A 22,508-nucleotide genomic window follows, 5' to 3' on the forward strand; every position below is an offset into this window, starting at 1 on the left:
CATTGCCTACCAATGCCTCACTCTGCACCAAGTAAGATTTGAACCTGCATCTCCCAAGAGAAATGCAAACCCTCCATCAATTGATTTAGAGATCATTGGCTTATTTGAACACTATTATATTTACTTTTGTACTTGTATCAAGTTAGTTAATAACATTTATTTATGGGTGGTACTAAATACATCTATTTACTTATTACACCCTCTCATCTCACAAACTTAGATGTGAAGTCCACTATTTTTCCTCTTAAGCAGGTGTAAGGCTGGACGGTATGGGGACCGTCCAGCAACGTCCACCTTGAGACGCCGCCCCCTTCTCCATTTCGAGACCTCCGTCGCCGTTCCTCCATCGTCGCCATTGTCGGGTTCTCGACGCCAAGGACGGTCCTCCCCTTCTCTCACACACCAATAAACCCCCAAATCCAAAATCAAACCCTTCTCCCAAATCCAAAATCAAACCCTTTGAAGATGGCGGCGGCGTTGTCTCGGTGGCACCGATTGACTGAGTTGATGATGGTGATGGAGAAGGGTGGTAGTGGTTGAGAAGATGGTGGTGGATCCGACGGCAGCAGCGGCCGCCGGAGCTCCGGCTCATGACCCGTAGCAGCGGCGGCAAGCATTCAACAGAATATTTTGTGATTCTTTGGCCGATTGTTGTTATAAAAGGTTGCCCTATCATACCCCTTTGACCTTAAGTGTGTAGATATTCATCTGTGTAAGTGTGTAAGTGTGTAAGTGTGTATATAGCTCGATATAAGTAGATATTCATCTGTGTAAGTGTGTATGAGTTTGAATTTGTGAACAAACATATGCACATATAAGTAATTGTGTGATTTAAGCAACTGATATTCATCTGTGTATGTGTGTGTATATAGTTCGATTGAATGTTGTGTTTGATTGTTTCGATTGATAATCTCATATGAATTTGAATTTGTGAACAAATATATGCATATATAAGTTATTTCGTGTTGTAATTGATTGATTATGTTGATAATTGCAATTAATATTCATCTGTGTATGTGTGTGTATGTAGTTCAATTGTCTTTTATCTTTGATTGTTTTGGTTGATAGCCACTCATGAGTATGAATTTGTGGACAAACATATGCACATACAATGTGTGAGTGTGTTATAACTGATTGATTATGTTGATTATTGCATTTGATTTGAGTATAAATGAACGTATTCAGGACTGTTATGATAAGAAAACCTAACGTTTGAGATGGCGAGCATGAATGGGATAAGGTATCCAGTTGTGGACACATTGGGGATTATGGAAATTGTTGAAGATAAGGTTTATGTGGCGGTTGGGAAGAATATGAAAGAGAGTCAGTCAACTCTGCGATAAGCGCTACACAATTCAGGAGGTAGACAGATATGCATACTTCATGTTCACCAACCTGCAGAGAAGATGAGCATTTGTAATGTCTTTTTCCTTAGCTTTAGTCAATAATTAGAATTCAGTCTGTTTGGTTAATGTTTGATAGATGCTAATGTTTTGCAACTTAATGACTTGCTGGTTTCGACTGATTCGAGGTGTATTATAGGTCAGCATATGTTATCTTTGATAGTTTATATTTTGTGATTCTTTGGCCGATTGTTGTTATAAACTCTTTGTGAGTGTGATTAAGAACCAAAATTGGGGTTTTTTTGTGATGGTTGATCAGATGCAAAGCATCAATCTTGTTGTTGATTTATGGGGTAGGATAAATTAAAAAGTAGATAAATTAAAAAAAAAATCAAGATTGTGGGGTATGATCATCCTCTCATTTCCAGTGTTTTACCATGGCGGATCATCCTCTAAGGGACTATGATGCGACGCCTACGTAGCGGATCATCCTCTAAGGGAGGACCATCACCATACCGTATAGCCTAATAAGTAAATACGAAATGGGGGCTGTTATTCATACCCCATTTATATTATTTTTACTTATTGTACCTCCTTCGTAAGGTTTCAATTATATATATTTCAAACCTTTTATTTTTTTCTTAATTTGTTTTCATGTAATCTCTCATCTTATAATCTTATAAATAACTAGTTAAAAAACTTGTCGCCGCGTTGCGGCGAACTTTTTTGTTATTTAGTCTGCTTTTATATGTGTTTGAAATCACTACGAGCGCGTTGCACACGGAACCGCTGACCAGAATAAAAAGAAAATGTAGAAAAAAACACTAAAAAATAACCAAAAGAAAATAAACTAAAAAGTTGTATGGTAATGATGTCGTTGGTAGAAATCCGTAGTAAGAGATGAGCAAGTAGTAATGGGTATCGGTACCGAATTTCCTAAACCGAAAGATCCTAAGTACCAGTTCGGTACTGACGTTTGGCGTTCCTGGTACTAGTTCGCTACCGGTTTTTACTTTATATACCGATACCGTAACCGGGGTATCAGTTGGCACCGAGCTCATCCCTACCCCTGAAAAAAAAAGTTGTACGATACCGTTGTTGTTCGTACGGTACCTGTGATCAGGGATGAGCAAATAGTTTTGGGTAGCAGTACCAAATTTCTCGAACTAAAAGACTATGAAACTCAATCCGGTACCGACTTTTGGCGTTTTATGTACCAGGCTGGTGCTGGTTTGTACCTTGATGTACCGATAACGAACCGATGTTTTCGATACAAGTACCGGGTGACACCAACCTTATCAAACTTAAAAAGTAACGAACCGATGTTTCGATACAAGTATCGGTTGACATCAACCTTATCAAACTTTAAAAGTAAAGAAAATAACAATTATTATAATATTAAAATAATAAAACTATAAAAAAAGTGTATCTAATATTTTATTATATTATTTATATACTATTAATTTTAAACAATTGTGTGCATATTTGGTGGTAAGTTGTGCTTAAATTATTGTACCTTAATCAAATATAGGTTGTAAGTTGTGATTAAGTGGTTGTACCTTAATCAATTAATAATGGTTTCATTACCTTACCAAATTCAATTTGTTTTGTATGCATGTATGGTTGTAAATTGTGCTTAAGTGGTTGTACCCTAATCAAATAATGGTTTCATTATCTTCCATATTCAATCGGTTTCCATTCAAAGTTGTGTTGTTTTATTTGTAAATTATTATTATTTATAATAATCTAATTAATTTAGCCAAAATCTTGTATAAATATAATTTGCAACATATTGATGCAATGGTTGTTGTAATGTATGCATTATGGTTTGTATAGTGGTAATGATATATATTATATATAGATTACGATGAACCTGTCAAACGAGAAAATATTGACGCGGGTTCATCGTAACGCGCGAGTCTTAGATCAACTTAGTTATCTTATTCTATGTTTTACGTTTCGACGTTTCGGTTTAATTTCTTCTCATTAACACCGCAACTTCAGTTTCGGTGGTCATTGACAGTAGTGTGGCATTAGCAATGTTGCAGAAATCGGCCTAGGCGGCCAATTAATCGGCGCCTAGGCGCTAGGCGGTGAGTTACTGACTAATATTTAGCTAGTCGGTCCAATTAGGCGGATATGGTCAAAGTCGGTCTTAGGCGGTCAAAATCGATCCCAGGCGGTCAAAATCGGACTAATCGGTCCATGTTTTATAGCCCATTAAACACAAAATTTGACCCATTTTTGAATCTGGCCCATTGTTTTACAGCCGAAATATTACTTATAAACCTATTTTAACATTTAATTTTAGGTATTTTAACATTTAACCCCCTCTATCTTTCACTAGTTTACACATGGTTCCTAAACTTTTAAATTTATTAATAAAAAGTATAAAGTTATCTCCTAAACTTGTAAATTTATTAATAAAAAGTATAACAACAACAACAACAACCATACCCAGTAAATCCCACAAATAGCAAAGCTACTTATAGGGTCTGGGGAGGGTGGGATGTAGACAGACCTTGCCTCTATCCCTAGGGATAGAGAGGCTGCTTCCAGAGAGACCCTCGGCTCCAAAACAAACATCATACCAACACACCAAGTCAAAGAACATAGCAATAAGAAGTCAGCAATATAATGTAAATCATGTATAATATCAATACAATATAATAACATCATACCAATACCAAGAAAGTTATCAGAGTGACAAAATATAATGTAAATCATATATAATATCATACAACATTTGGGCATGAACACATGAATGCAATCACAGGTAAGGTCACTTAAAGAATAAGAAAACCTACGTCCCTAAAATACACCTAAGACCTTACTGCAATATCCCCTAAAAGTCCTTAACCCTAATCCTACGTCTCCACGCAGTCCTATCTTGGACCATGTCCTCAGAAAGATGCAACTCTAGTAAATCATGCCTAATCTGCTCATCCCATGTCAGTTTGGGTCTGCCTCTTCCTCTCCTCCCCTCCACAGTAAGAGTTTCCACTACTCTAACTGGTGACGTCGTTTGTCTCCGCTTCACATGCCCAAACCATCTCAATCTCCCCTCCTTAATCTTATCTGATATACTAGCCACCCCTAATCTTTTCCTAAAAACCTCATTTCTAATACGATCTAACCTCGTGTGACCACACATCCACCTCAGCATCCTCATCTCTGCTACCTCCATCTTGCGCGCTTGTGTCTTCTTGATAGCCCAACAGTCTGTTCCATATAGCATAGCTGGCCTAACTGCTACTCTGTAAAATTTTCCCTTTAGTTTAGTTGGGAACCTCCTATCGCACAAAACCCCACTGGCTGCCCTCCATCTACACCAGCCAGCTTGTATGCGATGGGTTACCCCAGGACTCAAAGGAGACAACAGAATAATTGCTACTGCACTAGGATCACACATGAAGAGGTGAGGATGACACTTAGGAAGATGGGAAGGGGCAAGGCTGTGGGTTTGGACAACATACCGATTGAGGTGTGGAAGTGTTTGGGGGAAGAAGGAGTCCGATGGCTAACACTTTTGTTCAATCGTATTTTCAAGACTGGAAAAATGCCAGATCAGTAGAGGAGTAGTGTCGTGGTGCCTCTATACAAGAATAAAGGAGACGCTCAATGTTGTGGGAACTACAGAGGAATCAAACTACTAAGCCACACTATGAAGCTATGGGAAAGGGTAACTGAAACTAGAATTAGAAAAGAAACTCAGGTTTCAGTAAACCAATTTGGATTCATGAAAGGGAGGTCAACTACAGAAGCGATACATATTCTAAGGAGATTGATGGAAAAGTATAGAGCGAAGAAGCAAGATCTACATATGGTGTTTATCGACCTTGAAAAGGCATATGACACTGTCCCACGGCAACTGATTTGGGATAGTTTGGAGGGTCGAGGGCTACCTGGGAAGTATATAGACATAATTAAGGATACATACGATAGAGCGGAAACTAGTGTCCGCGCGCCTGTAGGGGATACAAACTTCTTTCCTGTGGAGGTAGGACTCCACCAAGGGTCAGCGTTGAGCCCTTTTCTTTTTGCGGTTGTCTTGGATGAGCTGTCCAAGTTGATTCAGGAGACAGTTCCGTGGTGCATGCTTTTTGCAGACGATATTGTGTTGATTGCAGAGACTAAACAGTGCCTGAACGCGAGGTTAGAGGAGTGGCGAGTAGCTTTAGAGGGCAACGGCCTACGGATTAGTTGATATAAGACTGAGTATTAATAAAAAGTATAAAGTTATCTATATATATAAAAAAATTTGTAAAATTATACTTAAAAAGTCCAATCCGATTAATCCCTATTAATCCCGATTAATCCCTAGGCGGTACCTCACCACCCGACTAGCGCCTAGCGCCTTCTACAACATTGGGCATTAGTGCTCGCCCCCGCCGCAACGCGGGGGGTGCTTAATACTAGTTTCAATTAAACGCGATGTAACCATGTAAAGGACAATTAAATGGTCATATAACCATGTAAACGAATAAAGAGTGGTGTCCTTTGCATACACACACCTTTGGTATCCGTCACATCAATCATCTCAACTCTGAAACGGTAAGACCCTCACTTGCGTTTAGCAGAAACGACATCCAAAAGACGCTAAGAAATATAATCTTTTAAAATGTCTAAACTTTTCTTTATTTTTGAGGTAAAATATACTAATATCATTAAAGCATGATTTTAACAAAATTTGGGCATGACCCGTCCATATGACGAGCATACCCCTGTTTAACCATCATCAAAAACAACTAAGTCTACAATCCCGTTCGACCTGACACGACTAAAAACCATAACATCAAGTGTTTAAAAGTACGACTACTAACAAGTTATACAAAACGCACATTTAACCCAAAACATTGATACGAACTAGCGGAAGCGCTTGATGGTCATAAAGTGTACGTATGCTCGCTCCAACTTGCCAAGTCGCCTAAACCGAGGATTTACATACGTTCAACATAAACAAAAGAAGTTAGCATTTCATCTCTATCATAATTGACTAATAACCCAAATAATCATATTAGCGGCCTTGCATCTTTCAATTACATTACCAGCCGTTAGACGGTTCGTTACATGCTCGTCTCAATACAGAGACTAGCATTGCTTTCTTAACATACCCGTTAACAACGGGTACTAGTATGGTTATCAAAATTTTCATTCGATTCATTCATAACGAACGAATTTATTCTTTACATTCGATTACACTCCAAACCGATAAGACAGGTCGAGTAAACTTTCAATCAAACATAATTAACTTTCCATACCTGATTCGACTAGAAGGAATCGGATATAAAGCATTTCCATCTATCATATTTCTTTCTCTCCATCCGTATATGACGATTCTAAACTTTGCTTTCAACAATATTATATAGTTTGACTTTCATGATTCCAACATAACAATATAATACAATGAAGATTGTTATACATATGACAACATAATAGAAGTAAGATGTACACTAACGTACCTCGGTCTTGTGAGCTTTCTGACTTCCTAGTGTTGGAGCCTTCTTCCTTCACGCCTACATTAAACGCATTCATTCATTTAGTCCAACACTTTCATCCCATCATTTACAAATGACAACATTATCACCCATTTTCAGAATTTACACATTTATTCTCTTAAGCATTTCATCAAACACTTAGTGTGCGTCACATTAATAAAGCATAAAGTACAAGTATTCAAGCATGACCTTTACTAGTTTATCATACATATCATCAATAATCAATCTAGTTCATATAATTCTTTTATTCTACATCAATTTATCTAGCATTCAAGTATTATGATCAAGATCATGTATCTCAATTACACATATTTACTTCTACTTGATTGTGTTTTCATACTAATTTCTCATCAAGTGGGTTTATAAATTATCTTTCAATTAAACTACCACCAAGCATGATTTCTACTCTAGGGAGTAACCTAACATCCAGTTTAGACAAATCACACCACAATTTATGATTGGGTTGAAACCCTTTTTCTACAATTCACCAAGTTAAGAAATTCGACTTACCACTTCACTAGGTATGCTTAGTAGATCGAGAATTTAAAACATGAAGCTGATTATCATGGAATTCTCTTGCTAATTGATGAGTTTTTGCAAGAACAAGGGTGAACCCTTGTTTCTCCAGTCCCTGGTCGATCCCAGATCACGCACATAGTGTGTGTTTTTGGGTTTCTACATTATAAATCCCAAACTAATAAAACTTTACACATTACCCCCTTCCAAGTTAAATAAGTATCTAATTCAAACATTTTTCCAACATTTAACTTATATCTTATCATAACCCATTAACTAAGTAAATTTTTGTTCGCTTTCATTTATTTTAATATTAACCGATTTATGGGGCGTTACAGAAACGAGCATTTAGATTTTGGTCATTCCAACTAATCCGGGTGTATAGCCATCTAATATCCATTTAAACGGCCGCATAGCCATATAAACAACGTTTAACTATTTTCATCTTTTAAACAACCGAAGAACATCAAATCAATAGAGGTGTTATTAGTAACGTAGCCGGCGTGCATATAATCACACCCTATATATAGTATAACCTTTATTTTATTTTAAATATTTATAATCATAAACTCAATCTAGACATTGATTTATGTGCGACCAAACCATACAATCTTGTTATAATATATTAAAAAATACTGTTCTTGGATTTTTAATATATAGATAATATCAAGATTATTATATTGAAATTTAAATTCTAAAATTAATCTCATGAACTTACGATTTTAAATAAAAATAATTTATTGATTTTTAAAATACAAGCATTTATGTTTTTTTTTCTCTTTTTATTTAAATTTGTGTCTCTTTTAGGATATGTGAATAGGCTCGACCCGGTTTCTAGGTTCCTTTGATATAAATATACCTTAATTGTTAGTCTGCTAGTCGGTTCTCATCTAGAAAAAGTAGATAACCAAAACCGTCAAAAATAGTGTAAGAAATGCTGTTATAAGCTATGCAGCCCTAGCCCAACATATCGGTCTGCATCTCGGTGAGCGATATTATCGGTGAAAATACCGATATATTGCATATCTCATATCGGTTGTCCCGCCAAGATTCTCGTTTGGGCCGTTTTTTATGTCTCGCTGCTTAAAAAAAACCTTAAATGGCGGTGCAAAAACCGCCGCACGCGGGCCCGGGTTTTCAGAGCTGCATTCGTGTCCGCAGGACGTGCGGGCACGCACGAGTTCAACCAAATTCCAGCTCAGAAATCCATTTTTTGCACCCCCCATGCGCGCGGGTAGGATTTGTGGTAAAACATGTCATAAAGCTACAATGGAGTAGTAAATGTTTTACCTTATAAACAACCACTCACTTTGTTCCCACACCAATGTGGGACAAAGTATTTACCACCTTTTGAGACTTTCATTCCCACACCTAGACTTTCTACCACCTCTTGATGAACACTTCTTTATTTTGCTATTAATATTATATAGGTTTTAGACTTCTAGTATATATATAGGCTCTAGATATGAATATAAATATAAATATATATATTTATGCATGATATTATAAATTACCGATATCTCACCGCGATAAACGATATCTCAAATATCGGTCCTTGACCGATAACCGATATTTTTCCGCATTAACTGCTTAGGTTATAAGCTAAAATTGTTAGAATTCTTTATCAAAAGAAAAAAATATAATAAATTGAGCTAGATCGATATATAAACGAGGCCTATGTAATCTTCATTAGGGATGGTGACTCTGATTTAGATTGCCTCTAGGTTAAGTTAAGAAAAAATGCGAAAAATTACCGACGCTCACGTTGTCACTCTCGGGGATGGTGACTCTGGTTGAGACAGCCTCTTGGTTAGGTGATGCAAAGTCTAGTGCTCAAAAAGAAAAAGAGAAGAAGAAAAATATAAGAAAAAGTTTGATGTTAAATTCTCTTAACTTTGGTATAAAACGGTTAGGAAAGAATCCAGTGATTAGTTTCTTTTGTTTCATGAGCTTGAGGCGTGATTAGGTGAAACTGCGGCTTCTAGTGTGAGACCCTAGGTAGATTGATTGAACTTAAATGTAAATTGCATGATAAGGGCTTGGAACCGAGGTTTGGGTTTAAGTGGACACTTATATTTGCAATCGCGGTTAATACGAGTTTTTAATGTTATAAAATAATCTAAATTTTGAATCCGGATTTTTGCTTGACTATGATTCCGTTTGCATAGATCTTTTTCGGGGACGAAAAAATGCAAGTGTGGGATACTTGATGTATTGAAAAATACATCCTTAATTCGTGTATTGTTTGTACATATTTCGTTTAGTTTATTTCAGTATTTAGTTTTTGTTACTTCTTTTAGTTTGTTTGTTTTCAGGTCATTGCTGTTGAAAGTTGAAGAAAACGCCAAAAATCTGCTGAAAAAGAAGTTGGAAACAAGTTCCGGGTTGTCACGTGCTGAACGGGAATGCAAAACGAGAAATCTGGGAAATCAGTCCCTTGGCGCTACGCAAAGGGATCTTGAAATAGCCTTGGACAAACGCGGCAATGAAGAAACAAGGCTTGGCGCTACGCGAAGGGCAGGAAGTTTAGGCTTGGCGTAGTGCGACCGGGTCAATTGTCGGCAGATTGTCATAATTCGAACAGGATTCTTGTCAGGGTTTAAGTATAAATACATCATTAACTCTAACATTAAACTCTAATCGTGAATTTGAGAGAGCTTGGACGAATTCAGCTGCAAGTTTAGCACTTTGGAGGGTTTTTGAAAACTTGAAGCTGCTGGTCAAAGTCTGGGAGCTTAGGAAGTCAACCGGGTCGACTTTGTGCGATTCGGGTGTTCTTTTTCTTCGTCTTTCATTCTGTGACTATGTTTCTAGTTTTTGAAATTACTTCTTTTGCGTTTAATTCTATGACGATTGTTGGCTATACTTCTTTTACTGAGTTATAACTTTTATTATATTTTATTAATTAGTTATGGATTTTGTGGACAAAAGTAGTCGGTTTGTTATTTTGGTTTAATGTGTCTGCATGCTTTAAATTGTTTTATTATCTTTCGTTGCTTTGTATGAATTTTGGTGACTGTCTATATCACATAATAGATTCATTCTAGGTTATAAGTTTTGGTGAGTGTCTATATCACAGAATAAATTTATAATCTTTAGGGTTAATTGGCCAATACACCTTAGAAGTAATAATTGATAATTTAATAATTAAGTGTTCTACTAATTTAAATAGCTGTGAGGTGCGAAATTATTGTTAGGTCTTCGTCTTTAAATTGCTAGGTAGGATATCTGTGAGGAGTCTGAATTAGTTTCCGTAGTGATAGTTGTCTAACAAGTTAAACTGAAATTCCAAACTTATCCTAGGTTTATAACCCGTGAGGGAGTGAATCGAATTAGGGTACTTTTAGAAACCTAGATAACCTGTGAAGGAGTCTAGTTAACCGGTAGTCATAACAGCCTATTTAGAATTCCATAAGTTTCACCTTGAGAAGGGTCGAGGGGCTTGTTCGGTATCTCGGTAGGTTTAGTATACTAAGATCCCGTTTCCATGGTAATTAATAGACATAATAACGTCATTACTAAAATAAATCAGAAATCCAGTCTAGGCAGTCGTTTCCATCAATTGATAAAATCCAAGTTTAATTCGTGATTATTAATTTTAGTTAATTAATTTAATTTAATTTTCAATTTTAGGATATTTAGAAACCCCCCCCCCCAACAAACATAAAAATGGTTAGTGTCGTATCTGAGTCAGTCTAGGTCTAGATAGAATCTAAATTAGCGTAATTAAATAGAGTCTCGTGGGTTCGATATCCAGACTTACTTAGCTTTACTAGAGTCGATCGGTTCACTTGCCGATTAGTAGTTTAGTCGAGTTTAGAGAGTCTAAAGTATTACTTTGTGTCCAGATTAGGTTAATTTTAGTTGTTTTTATTAAACTACTTTTAGCACATCACTATGTGAGCTTAATAATATATATAATGGTAAGGGCTGATGTGTAATCAATATCATGAAGTGATTAAATATTTAGATGACCCAGATCTATTCTCACGGTTTATATAGTTAGCATGGTTCATCTTAACACAATAGAATAATTAAACAGTAAAAAACTAAATAAAGTTAAATTAAACTACTCATTGTCCAAATTGTTGGTGTTCTAGTTGAGTAGGGTAGTAGTGTAATGTGAGCTTAATAATATATATAATGGTAAGGGCTGATGTGTAATCAATATCATGAAGTGATTAAATATTTAGATGACCCAGATCTATTCTCACGGTTTATATAGTTAGCATGGTTCACCTTAACTCAATAGAATAATTAAACATTAAAAAACTAAATAAACTTAAATTAAACTCCTCATTGTCCAAATTGTTGGTGTTCTAGTTGAGTAGGGTAGTAGTGTGTTCCACAAGATCAAATTGAAGTCTTAAGTGTTTATCTTATTTAAGTCTTAAGTGTTTATCTTCATCAAACTACTCATAAATTATATCGTCTACTACTATATCAGTCCCTAGGGGTGGGGGATATAATCGGGTGATATTACATTCCTTTCATGCTTTAAAATTGTATTGTGCAATACGACATGTGTACATAAAATTACATATTTCATTGTGCTTCATGGCCCATTGCGGTAAAAAAAATTTATATCCTTTACAGTTTTTTAAAAATAATTCCTTAGGTATGGTAAATCTCGATTCAAACATATTTGATTCAAACATATTTGCGTCGTACTTCGAGTTTTTCGACGAAGTAATCGTTCATTAGAACTTTATGAGCCACTTTGCGATCACGCAACACATATCTTTTCTATGATTGTGTCGTATCCTAAAGCTCAATTGAAACTCTATTCCTGTAGAATCCGACGAGTCGAAAACAAAATCATTAAACACACCGGATGATAACCCCGCAGGCAACGTAAGACCACTAGAATCACTAGAACCGAAGACATCTTTTAAATATTTTTTGCTTTTCAAATATTATAGAACTAGAGAGTAGAAAATGAGTGGTTTCAAAATGGGGTGGATATGTGATATTAACCTAAATTGGGCAATTGTCACATTTTTGTGGTGTTTCTTAGCAGCGACAGGAGGTGCTCTTGATCGGTGATGGGTTAATGTGGGATTTTAGTTCAAATATGGGGGAGGGGGGTTTGTCTCACCGGAGGTATTCTTGATCTCTGGGATTCTTATTGATCGAGTTTGGGTATAGGGCAATAATTCTTGGTGTGGTGGTAATCGGCTGGAACAAGAGAGAGAGATGGGTTGAGAAGTGGTGGTAGGGTGGATTATGGTGGTTGGAGAATGGTGGTGATGTCACAGTTAGAGAGGGGGAGGGGTTGTGGGTGGGTTTATTTATATATGTTATTATTATTATTATTATTATATAGATCTACTAGTATTAAGCCCCCCGCGTTGCGGTGGGGGCATAAAACCGTGACAAATAGCACCAAGACCATAGTACCGCTAGCGACCATCAACACTGAAGTTGCGACGTGTTAATGCAGAGAAATTAGACCGAAACATAAAACATAGAAAATAATAACTAAATCGATTTAGGATCCGTGCGTCATGATGAACCTATCAAACGGGAAAAAATAGATGACCATAAAAACGTTGAACGACACACGCATGTTGCGTAATGTTAACTCGCAAAATGTAGAACGAAGCGTAAAACAAAACGTAAAAACGTTGAACCACACATGAACATTACGTCGTGTTAACTCGCAAAATTTAGAACAAAACATAAAACGATTTTTTGCGAAATATGAAAAGTATAAGGTACTAAAGTTGAAAGTAAAAAAGTTGTTAGGTTAAATTGACAAATATAAAAAGCTTTGGGATTAAAAGTAAAAAATGAAAATAGTTTTAAGTTAAAAGTGTAATTATATTATTCTTATATACTTATAGTATTATCATCAAATTTTGATCTTCCGTAGATTTCAAACATTTATCCATTTTGAGTATCAATTAAAAATATTTTCTTTCATAATCGATTTCAACGGACGGTAACTTCCTTTCATTTATCAACCAAATAAAATTAAGGATTAGAATAAGATACCATATATTAATTTGATATTTATATTTATTTACGAATATTAAGAATAAAAAATAAGGATTAGAATTACATATCATATATTAATTTGATATTTATTTTTATTTATGAATATTTTTAATAAATTAAGGAGAGATTGCCATGTGGCATTAATTGGAGTCTTTTATTATAAGTTAGATTTTTATAACAACAATTAAAAGCAAGGGTATTTTGGTCTTTTCAAAAAAAGTTAACAAAAAATTAGATGAGGTTAACGATTGGGATGAACATGATAAGGTTTTGAAACATTGAAAATCCAAATGTGAAAAAAAAACCTTTTAAACTAAATTCTAAAAATAATCAAACCACATCTTACTCCGGATTTAGTTTATAAATTGGTTAGATGAAGCATGGCAATTATTTAAGAAAGAAAAATTCCTAATTGTGGCCTAGTGGTAAGACGTTTCGATTCTCTAGTGGAGACCCAAGTTCGATCCCTACTTGTGTCACTTTTGGTGAATTAAAGCAACAAAGGATTTGAGCTAGGTTTTGTGCAAGGTTATCAGTTCGAATCCTGAGCCCACCCGGGTTTTCGTCCTACCGCGTGTTATGCTATAGAGTTCTGCTCTTGTGGTGGCTCATTGCTGTCAGTAATAGACAAAATCGAAGCTGAGTGAATCGAACCAGATGGAAATGACGGAGCGACAATTATTTTGGAAGCCAGATCTAGATGTGAATTGCCAATGGGAGGGATCGAAGCCGGGTACAACGGCCATTCCACAATACCTGTCAGATAAGTAATAACTTCATGTTCTGATTCAATTGAACCATAATTCAGAGGAATTGCGATCCCTATATGAGAATCATCACACAACTGAATCACATCACTAATGAAATTCTGCATATGGAGAAGGAGCGCTATCCAAGGTGTTAGACATTCGTTTCGGAGAACACACAACTGAATCACATCACTAGTGAAATCCTGCATTTGGAGAAGGAGCGCTATCCAAGGTGTTAGACATTCGTTTCGGAGAACACTGCATTTGATCATTAATCACGAGTAGAGTTCTGATGCTATCCATAATTTCGTGGATTATCGCTTCGTCCGCCATCAACGCAGGCGAATCAATGAAAGCACAAATGAAGTGAATGGATATTAACACAACAAATTAATGGCCAAATTAGAAAGGAATCGTGATGTTTCTATTGATATCGAAGGGGTGATTACATTGAAAATTAAAGAACCAACATAGAAGGGATGGGAAGAACAGATATCAGATTTGGGGATGGGTGGAAGAAGCTAAACAACATTCACAATATTCATTCCTGAGTTAAATGCCATTGTGGTTTGGGCCATTTTGTCAGTTTAGTCCAAATGTTTCATTTTTCGCCTGTGAGTCCAAAAAGGTTTCACCGTTGCTATTTTAGTCCAATGGGTTAACTTCATCTATTTTTATTGTTAACGAGAAGGGCAATTCGGTCATTTTATATGGCCGCATTGCCCTTCTGGTTAACAGAATTACATATAAAATGACCGAATTACCATTCTCATTAACAGAAAAAATGGATTAAATTAACCCAGTGGACTAAAATGGCAACGGTGAAACCTTTTTGGACCCATAAACGAAAAATGAAACCTTTGGACTAAACTGACAAAATGACCCAAACCACAGGTACTAAAATGACATTTAACTCTTTATTCCTAATCCCTATGCTCCATATCTCTGCTCGTTATAACCTGCACTAAACCCCTCACCGCCCGTTTAACTTGTTGGGCCTCTTGGTCTGGGCCACCTGATTGGGCCTCTTGGTATAGATCATTAGGTTCATAACAATTTTGCTCCACTGTCAAGTGACAGCCGATGGTATGATTTTTCGTGGAAACACCCAAGCCAAAACTCTAAAGCCAACATGAGCCTGGTTAAGACAACATAGTTTGACAACATAGTTTGACCAGAGTAGAACAATGAGACTCTGAAATTTAAGGAGTCCGGTGGCCAAACACAAAGTGGAAATTCGCAGTAAAAAAAAGTAATAAATTATTGAAAAAAAGAAAAAGAAAAAAAGCTTACATGTTACATAAAAGAGAGAGGTGCAATCCGTAAACCAGTTTCACTGTCGGTACTCGATCCTAACTGAGGTATTTTTTTTTTCACACATGCTCGTGATTGCTCCCTCATCCACGTTCTATTTCTTCAAATTTTGCCTGAAAAAAAGGTACAATTTTAGTTTTTAGGTATTGTAATATGACATTGCACTTTTGAATATTGTGAATTAGTTTTGCCCTCATTTAGTTAGTTCCTATATGGGGCAGCAGGTGTATTTGAAGTTTTGAGTTTGTATGTGGAGCAGAGCAGTTATTGTGTTGTTTGCTTCGAGTTGCACTTGGGCCGATTTGCAGCTTCATTTTGTGCTGTTTAAATAGTTAGATGGATCCAGGGTTGTGTTTGGCTGTTTGAAGCTGATGGTTGGAATGTTTCCTCAGTTTTGCGGTTGCCACTTGTTAGATCAAGTAGTTTGATGCTATACTATACTATTACTATGTGCCTTCTCTTTGGCTGCATCCTCAATGTGCCTTTCTTAAGGGCACCAAGTGCTCGATGAAATTCCCCAATGAGAGTTAAGTCCGAAAAACATGATGATGAATTAATTACACGCTTCTTAGTACCTCTGGTTTACCCATCTTCATACCTATTTATTGGAAATTACACCATTAGTACCAAGGTTATAATAATTACCATTGATGATTGATTTGATATGTTTGTTCTTTTATCATCACGAAAATATAACAAGATGTTAACTTAATTAGACAGAAAGAATGCTACTGTCAGGTAGACAAATGATTAGGAACACCACAAGTTATAAAAGTGTTGTGTGCAATTGTTTAGCTTAAGAGTATACTGGGTTGCTAATTATAAAAATGTTATGTTTATTTAGTTACAGTTTATGGAATTTTCTGCTTCTCACATTAGATTACAGTATGCTTTACAAACTCCACCAAACATTAGTCTTAAAGGACACTAGGTATCACAGCCTCTTGTAGTCTTCTAAAGTTGCACAATACAACATATTAGTTGCTTAATTCTTTTGGAATATGTTCATTTTATGAAAATTATGCCTGCATGTTATATTCTTCAGTTCTACCGCTTGCTATAGTTTGTTAGGCTGTACTGAGATAATGCTCTTTTTGCTTTTCAGATCATATGATATTTTTAAACCTGAGCACGTACCTACCAATGGCTATGAGCTAAAAGATCTTCGTTTCATTAGGCATGGCGACCCAAGTTATTAAAAAGATAACTTCCAGCAGCCCTCATTCACTTCTTTCTCACCGCTCCAAGACAACCTCTTCTCAGTATGTAGCTTCTAGGTTTCGAGACGCCACTTTCGAAAAGTTCATGGACCATTACAAAAACCTCCTTAAAGTCATCTCCATTCAAGATCTTATTCTCGCAAACCCGAGCAACAACCCACCCCCTGTCTCAGTCGATTTCCTCAACCGCCTCTCTCAAAAACTCCACCTCAACCGTGGCGCCACTGCGTTTTTACGTAAATACCCCCGCATATTCGAAATCTATTACGACCCCGCACTCTCTAAACCTTGTTGTAAACTAACGCCAACCGCAATGCAAATATCAAAAGACGAATCCACTGCTATTAACGACACTCACCCTCTTGTCATTGACCGTTTGACCCGGCTTCTTTCCATGTCGTTATCAAAGACACTGCCACTTAGAGCAATTTTTAAAGTGTGGAGAGAACTTGGTCTTCCGGATGACTTTGAGGATTCGATTTTATCCCAAAATCCGCACCTTTTTAACATTCTCGATGCACATGAACCCAATACTCACTTAATAAAGCTCGTTACAACACCTAGTCATGAAAAGTTAACCGCTGCTGTAGAAAATTGGAGGATTACGGAGTGTTGTAAAGACGATTGTAGCGTTGACAGGACGGAAATGAGGTTTAGTTTTAAACACGGTTATCCTCCAAGTATGAAATTAAAGAAGAATTTACGGGCTAAAGTTAAAGAATGGCAGAAATTGCCGTACACCGGGCCGTACGAGGAGTTAACAAGCGTTAAGAAGAGATCTAAAACTGGAGTTATGGAAATTGAGAAACGAGCGGTTGCGATTGTTCATGAGTTCTTAAGTTTGACTGTGGAAAAGACGGTTGAAGTTGAGAAGATTAGTCATTTTAGGAAATGGTTTGGGATTGATTTGAATGTGAGGGATCTGTTCTTGGATCATCCGGGAATGTTTTATTTGTCGACAAAGGGTAAACGGCACACGGTTTTTCTCCGGGAAGGTTATGAGAGAGGGTGTTTGATTGAGCCGAATCCTGTGTATGTCGTCAGGAGGAAGCTTCTAGATCTTGTAATATTGGGGAGACGTGGTTTGCGTTCGGATGATTATAAGTTGAGCTCAAGTGAGAGCGAAGAGGAGGATGATGATTATCTACAAGAGACAGAAAATGACCAAGGTAATGTTTCGTAGAAGTATCACTTGTAGTCTTTATATGCTAGGATTTACAGGGTTTATAACAAACGTTTAGATTATTGATCCATAGACCTTTGCTTAATGTTGCGTATTATCGCGTGGAACCTAAGTCGTTAGATAGCATGCTTCATGGATTTTTCATTTTGTATTTAAGTTGCTGCTATACATCATCTGACTCTGCATTTATGTTGATGTTTGAGAATAAGCTCGTTTGGATTTCAGTGACCATAAGACTATGGGGTATGGGGCGGGGGTTTGGGCGTGGGTTGGTGGATAGAAACGCCCAAGTCACCACCCCGGGTGGGCTTGGGTTTGGGCGTGGCCCCTTGGGCGGGAGTTTAAGGCCGGGCATGGGGCATGCTAGCGATCCTATGTGGCCGGCTCTTATTGGCTTGTTGGCTATGGCATAGCGGGCCATTTTAAATTTAAAAAAAAATGATGTGGCTTGGCCACGCCCACCATACCCCTATGAAACTTGGGTTTGTGTATTGAGTGCCCCATATCCACGTGTCAACCCATGCCCCAAACCCCCGCCCCACCATACCCCACGGTCTAAGATAATATGTAGTTTCTTGTCAGCTTACTGTGCCATTGTATCTGATATGATCTAACAGGTGAGTCACATAATTATAGAACTCATTTATTAGTCGGAAGATGAAGATGATGATGGTTTAGGCAGCAAAAGGAATTCTGTCAAACATATGTCCGAAGTGCAGAAAGAAAATCAGTCGTTAACGATCCTTGAACCCATTTTTGGTTTAGGTGACTCAGAAGACCTTATCAACTCTATCTTGAATTATTAAAATTCTATCATGAACCATCTCGTTATGTTAAACATGTAAAGAAAACCTCATGAACCCACCATAGTCGTTGGGGGATCCATTGACCCTCTACTAGAATTTTTTTGTTAGTACGGATATCTAACCAGAAACTTTCTTGTGTTTTGACCATTCAAATTGTCTTTGTAGTAGTAGTTTATGTGAAGAGAGAAGAGTGAACTGGCAGAGAATTTTTTAGGTTGACGATGACTCTACTACCCCTATTGGTTATTAGTTTTAACAATAGGGGTCAGGGGGTGCATGCCTAATCCATTTACGCCAAAGTTTCTCCCCACCCAATTGAATTGTGCCATGTAATTTGTCTAGAACTTTTGCCTATTACCCAAAAAAGTTAAGGGGTGTATGCCTAATTTGAGATTAGGCAAATCATTTAAAAAAAAAGCAAAAACTTGTTATTGGTTGATTTGGGTATGGGCCCCACCATTCTTCCTCTCGCTCTTCTTTCCCCCATCGGCAACAAGTCGCCGATATCACCCTTGCAATCTCCCGAATTCACCTTTGCCGCGCGGATGATTTTGATGATGGTGGGGTTTTCGATCGGCAAGAGGTTTGCCATTCACCTTTGCCACGACCACCCCGGTGGCCCTAAGGTATCTATATATAGAACCAACTAGGTTATCACTTGTGTGCAACACGGGTAGAGAAAAAATTATATATGACATATAATTTTAAAAAATATATATATAGATTAAACAGTATTAAAAACGATTTCGTTAAATAGACCCAACAAACACCATGAAATTATGTGTAAAATTTTATAACGATTTCGAATAATATAATCTAAATAATAAAAACTCACAATTCATAATGTTTAATTACTAAAATAATCAAATACGACAATACTGAAAATAAGATAAGAATGTTATGAAAACACGATATTGGTAAAATATTGTTTTGAACTGTCATAATTATTCTTCATCTATTGCAAGGAGAAGTTTCCCTTCGCTAGTTGACCATCTGAAAACATTGATCTTACTCCATGGAAGTTCCCCAGATTTGATCAAATCGGTCCAACCGACAACATTATATCTATAACAACAAAACAATAATAATAAATATAGATTTTAATTTTTTTTTTAAATGTGGTATAGTGCAATTACTAAAAGCAACTGTGGCATAAGTAAACTTACAAACTTATTGATTGCTTATGATTTGTGTTTATAATTTACTTTGTATTAAAAATTTAATAATGAATAAACCAATTGAATAATTATTTAAAGTATTAAACACAAAAAAACCTTTTCAAATATTTCAACGTTAATGAAACAATATGTTATCCCCTCTATCACACCCCAACCGATGGCGGAAACATCGGGGCGTGGCACTGAGCGAAACAGATTGTCCAGAAGTTTCCATAACAACTATAATTACCAATTATTTAAAATATCACGTCCAATACCATGACATAAAAAGTAATATAATTATTACAAACAAAATCCAGTCAAATTGTTTTGTTCCGACAACTTAGATTTCAAATACAGACAATTCGTTTATTTGTTTCTAGACCTTTCCTAGCCTCGATTTCACAGCAAGCCAAGCATATAAGCATCTTAAGCACCTGCCACATACGTTAAAGTAAAAGTCAATACACATAGTGGAAAGGTGAGCATACATGTTTAATAGATATAATAGAGTTCGAAATCGTTTACGCATAACCAACACGCACACAGAGTGAAATGAAGCACGTTAGTTATCTACATGAACCTATCGATACCAATGACTGCGGGTTGACTGCCCAAGGCAGTTCGTAATACACACTCACCACTGTGAGCCATGTAACAAATTGTCCTTAACAACCCCTGAGTGAACTGGTGCTGAGCCCAAACTATAGTACTATCGTTGCTAAGGCAGGTAGACAGCATTCCATGTGTAAACATAACAAACAAGCATTCATTAAGTCACGTATAACATGCGGTAATGGTTTGCGTTAAAGTATTGCGTAGTGTGTTTGATGTGATTTAGAATAAGTAACGTATGTAACACCCAAAAGTGCGTAAAGCAAAAAGGGATTGAGTATACTCACAGCGATGATGGATTGAAGGGAGCGCTTAGGGCGAGATTAGCCTGATCAGAACGAGAGTATAGAAGATAAGCGACACGTAAATCGGTGTGAAGTGTCAGTGGATCGGACGGTAATCCGATCGGGTGACAGTCCGATCGGGTGGCCGGTTGATCGGATGACAATCCGTTCGGGTGGTCGCCCGATCGGGTGGCCACTCGATTGGATTGTCATCTCGTTTGGGATGGATGTGTTTGTGTATGATGGCTTGAACTTTGAAGTTTTTGTTGTAGCATTTTGTAAACAGAGAAGTATCTCTACCCTTCAGGTCGGTCGATCGAACGACTGTTCGATCGGACAGCAATCCGATTGGCGAGGCTTCTCAGGTTGAGAACAAGTTCACCGCAGGACGGTCACTCGATCGGATGGCAATCCGATCGGGTGGCAATCCGTATGCATTGAACATCTTGAAAAATGTTTAAGTGTTGAAGTCAAAACATCACATGGTCGGGTGGTAGTCCGATCGAGTGGCAATCCGATCGGACGGCAATCCGTTCAATGTTCAAAACCTCAAATGTTGAAATAAAAAGTTAAGTGTGGGACCCAAGGTGCAATCCGATCGGGTGGCTGTCCGGTCGGACGACAATCCGATCGGACGGCAATCCGTCCCAGACGACCTGATCGTCTTCTTCACTTGGTTGTTTTGATAGTTTTCCGTTTTCTCGAGACGATTTGATAACGTGCTAAACAACAGAAACCTCGCCAAGACTTAGTGACCCGATCGGACAAGAACCACCGTAGCCCAACCAGTTAACTGTTCGAGACGGTGTTTCATGTTTAACCCGAAATCGGTATTCTCGTGGATAAAATCCAGATCTTGAACCAACACTTCAACAAGAAGGAGTAGAAGATTAGAACAAACTCCGATTCTATCGGTTTTGAGTGCATTGAGTGTAAAAGAGTTGAAAGAAAGCTTAGAAAACCATCTTTCAATCCTTTTCACCATGAATCTGTTCAGATCTATGAAAGATCTTTGTTTATTTATGTGGAAATCGTTCATATCTAAGTTGTTCTCGAAGGATTGAAGCCAAAACATGAAGTTCTTATGAACACCATGATGACATCATCCTAGAACACCTCAAATCTAGTGATTTCACGGTTAAAAGTTAAGATTCAAAAGATAGAAAGGTGTAGGAGTGCGTGTAGATCAAGAAAGTACAAGATTTAGGTGGAAAACTTACATGAATCGCGAGAAATCTGAAGAAATAGCGGCTAGAGCGAGTAGGGCAGAGAGAGAGAGTTGTCAACATCAAGGGATGTTGACATATGAGGGGTATTTATAGGGTTTCCATAAATGGAAAGGAGGAGAAAGTGGTTGGTCGATCGGGTGGCAGCCGGTCGGCTGACCACTCGATTCGAGTGCATGGCGCGACGAGTTTTGCAGTTTCGATTCGCGTGCAGAGCGTTGCGATGCGATAGAGTTTCCTATTCAAATTACTTTTAATCCCAACTACTATATCTAACATACAATCATCCTAAATAACTTGCGTTTAGCGTTTGCGATTCGATTGCAATTGAGTTGCGATTGCGTTTCGATTAATCACCACAACATAACATAAATAAACATGCTCAAGTAACACATAAGGACACACACACACGTAAAACAACATCCAGAACACGTAATTCGAGTTGCGAGCGCGATTGCGATAACACATGCAATAAATAGCGATAAACATCGATTAAACCTCGTTTATTAATAAGTACTCCACATAATACAACTAACGTAAAAGCGTAAATAGACTATCTACAAGTCAAAGAAGTCAAAACATGAATTGAGCAAGAAG

At 37.2% G+C, this 22,508-nt stretch overlaps 2 protein-coding genes and 1 long non-coding RNA gene across 14 annotated transcripts in view; 2 read left to right on the top strand and 1 right to left on the bottom strand.

Annotated features, from left to right (window-relative positions):
• The window catches only part of LOC110940791, a 30,357-nt gene extending 28,715 nt beyond the window's left edge, over positions 1–1,642 (top strand). For 6 of the 10 annotated variants that reach the window (XM_022182354.2, XM_022182352.2, XM_035990552.1 and 3 more), the window contains one exon: positions 1,186–1,642. Coding sequence is in view for 2 of the 10 variants with exons in the window: in XM_035990552.1 (XP_035846445.1) it covers positions 1,186–1,209 (24 nt within the window). In the remaining 8 variants the exon portion in view is untranslated. The remainder of the gene's footprint in view (positions 1–1,185) is intronic. The other 4 variants (XR_004893934.1, XR_004893930.1, XR_004893932.1 and 1 more) reach the window with 1 other exon arrangement.
• A 4,379-nt stretch (positions 1,643–6,021) lies between these two features.
• LOC110938929 lies at positions 6,022–7,485 on the bottom strand. 2 transcript variants are annotated; one of them, XR_002591825.2, is made up of 4 exons: positions 7,352–7,485; positions 6,806–6,859; positions 6,605–6,717; positions 6,022–6,270 (listed from the first exon to the last, which is right to left on the bottom strand). It is a non-coding gene; the product is annotated as an uncharacterized LOC110938929 (long non-coding RNA). The 2 variants fall into 2 exon arrangements; XR_002591824.2 differs by having other exon boundaries at positions 6,605–6,859.
• Positions 7,486–15,386: 7,901 nt separating this feature from the next.
• LOC110940792 (protein ROOT PRIMORDIUM DEFECTIVE 1) lies at positions 15,387–18,782 on the top strand. Of its 2 annotated transcripts, XM_022182364.2 has the most exons (4): positions 15,387–15,544; positions 15,645–15,946; positions 16,526–17,809; positions 18,441–18,782. In XM_022182364.2, exons 3-4 carry the CDS (start codon positions 16,600–16,602, stop codon positions 18,482–18,484), a joined length of 1,254 nt encoding a protein of 417 aa, XP_022038056.1. In that variant the 5' UTR covers positions 15,387–15,544; positions 15,645–15,946; positions 16,526–16,599; the 3' UTR covers positions 18,485–18,782. The 2 variants fall into 2 exon arrangements, with proteins under 2 accessions (XP_022038056.1, XP_022038055.1); XM_022182363.2 differs by lacking the exon at positions 15,645–15,946.
• The last annotated feature ends 3,726 nt before the right edge of the window (positions 18,783–22,508 follow it).

This window comes from Helianthus annuus, chromosome 5 (genome assembly GCF_002127325.2).
Source record: "Helianthus annuus cultivar XRQ/B chromosome 5, HanXRQr2.0-SUNRISE, whole genome shotgun sequence".
In the NCBI taxonomy this organism is placed as follows: Eukaryota; Viridiplantae; Streptophyta; class Magnoliopsida; order Asterales; family Asteraceae; genus Helianthus; species Helianthus annuus.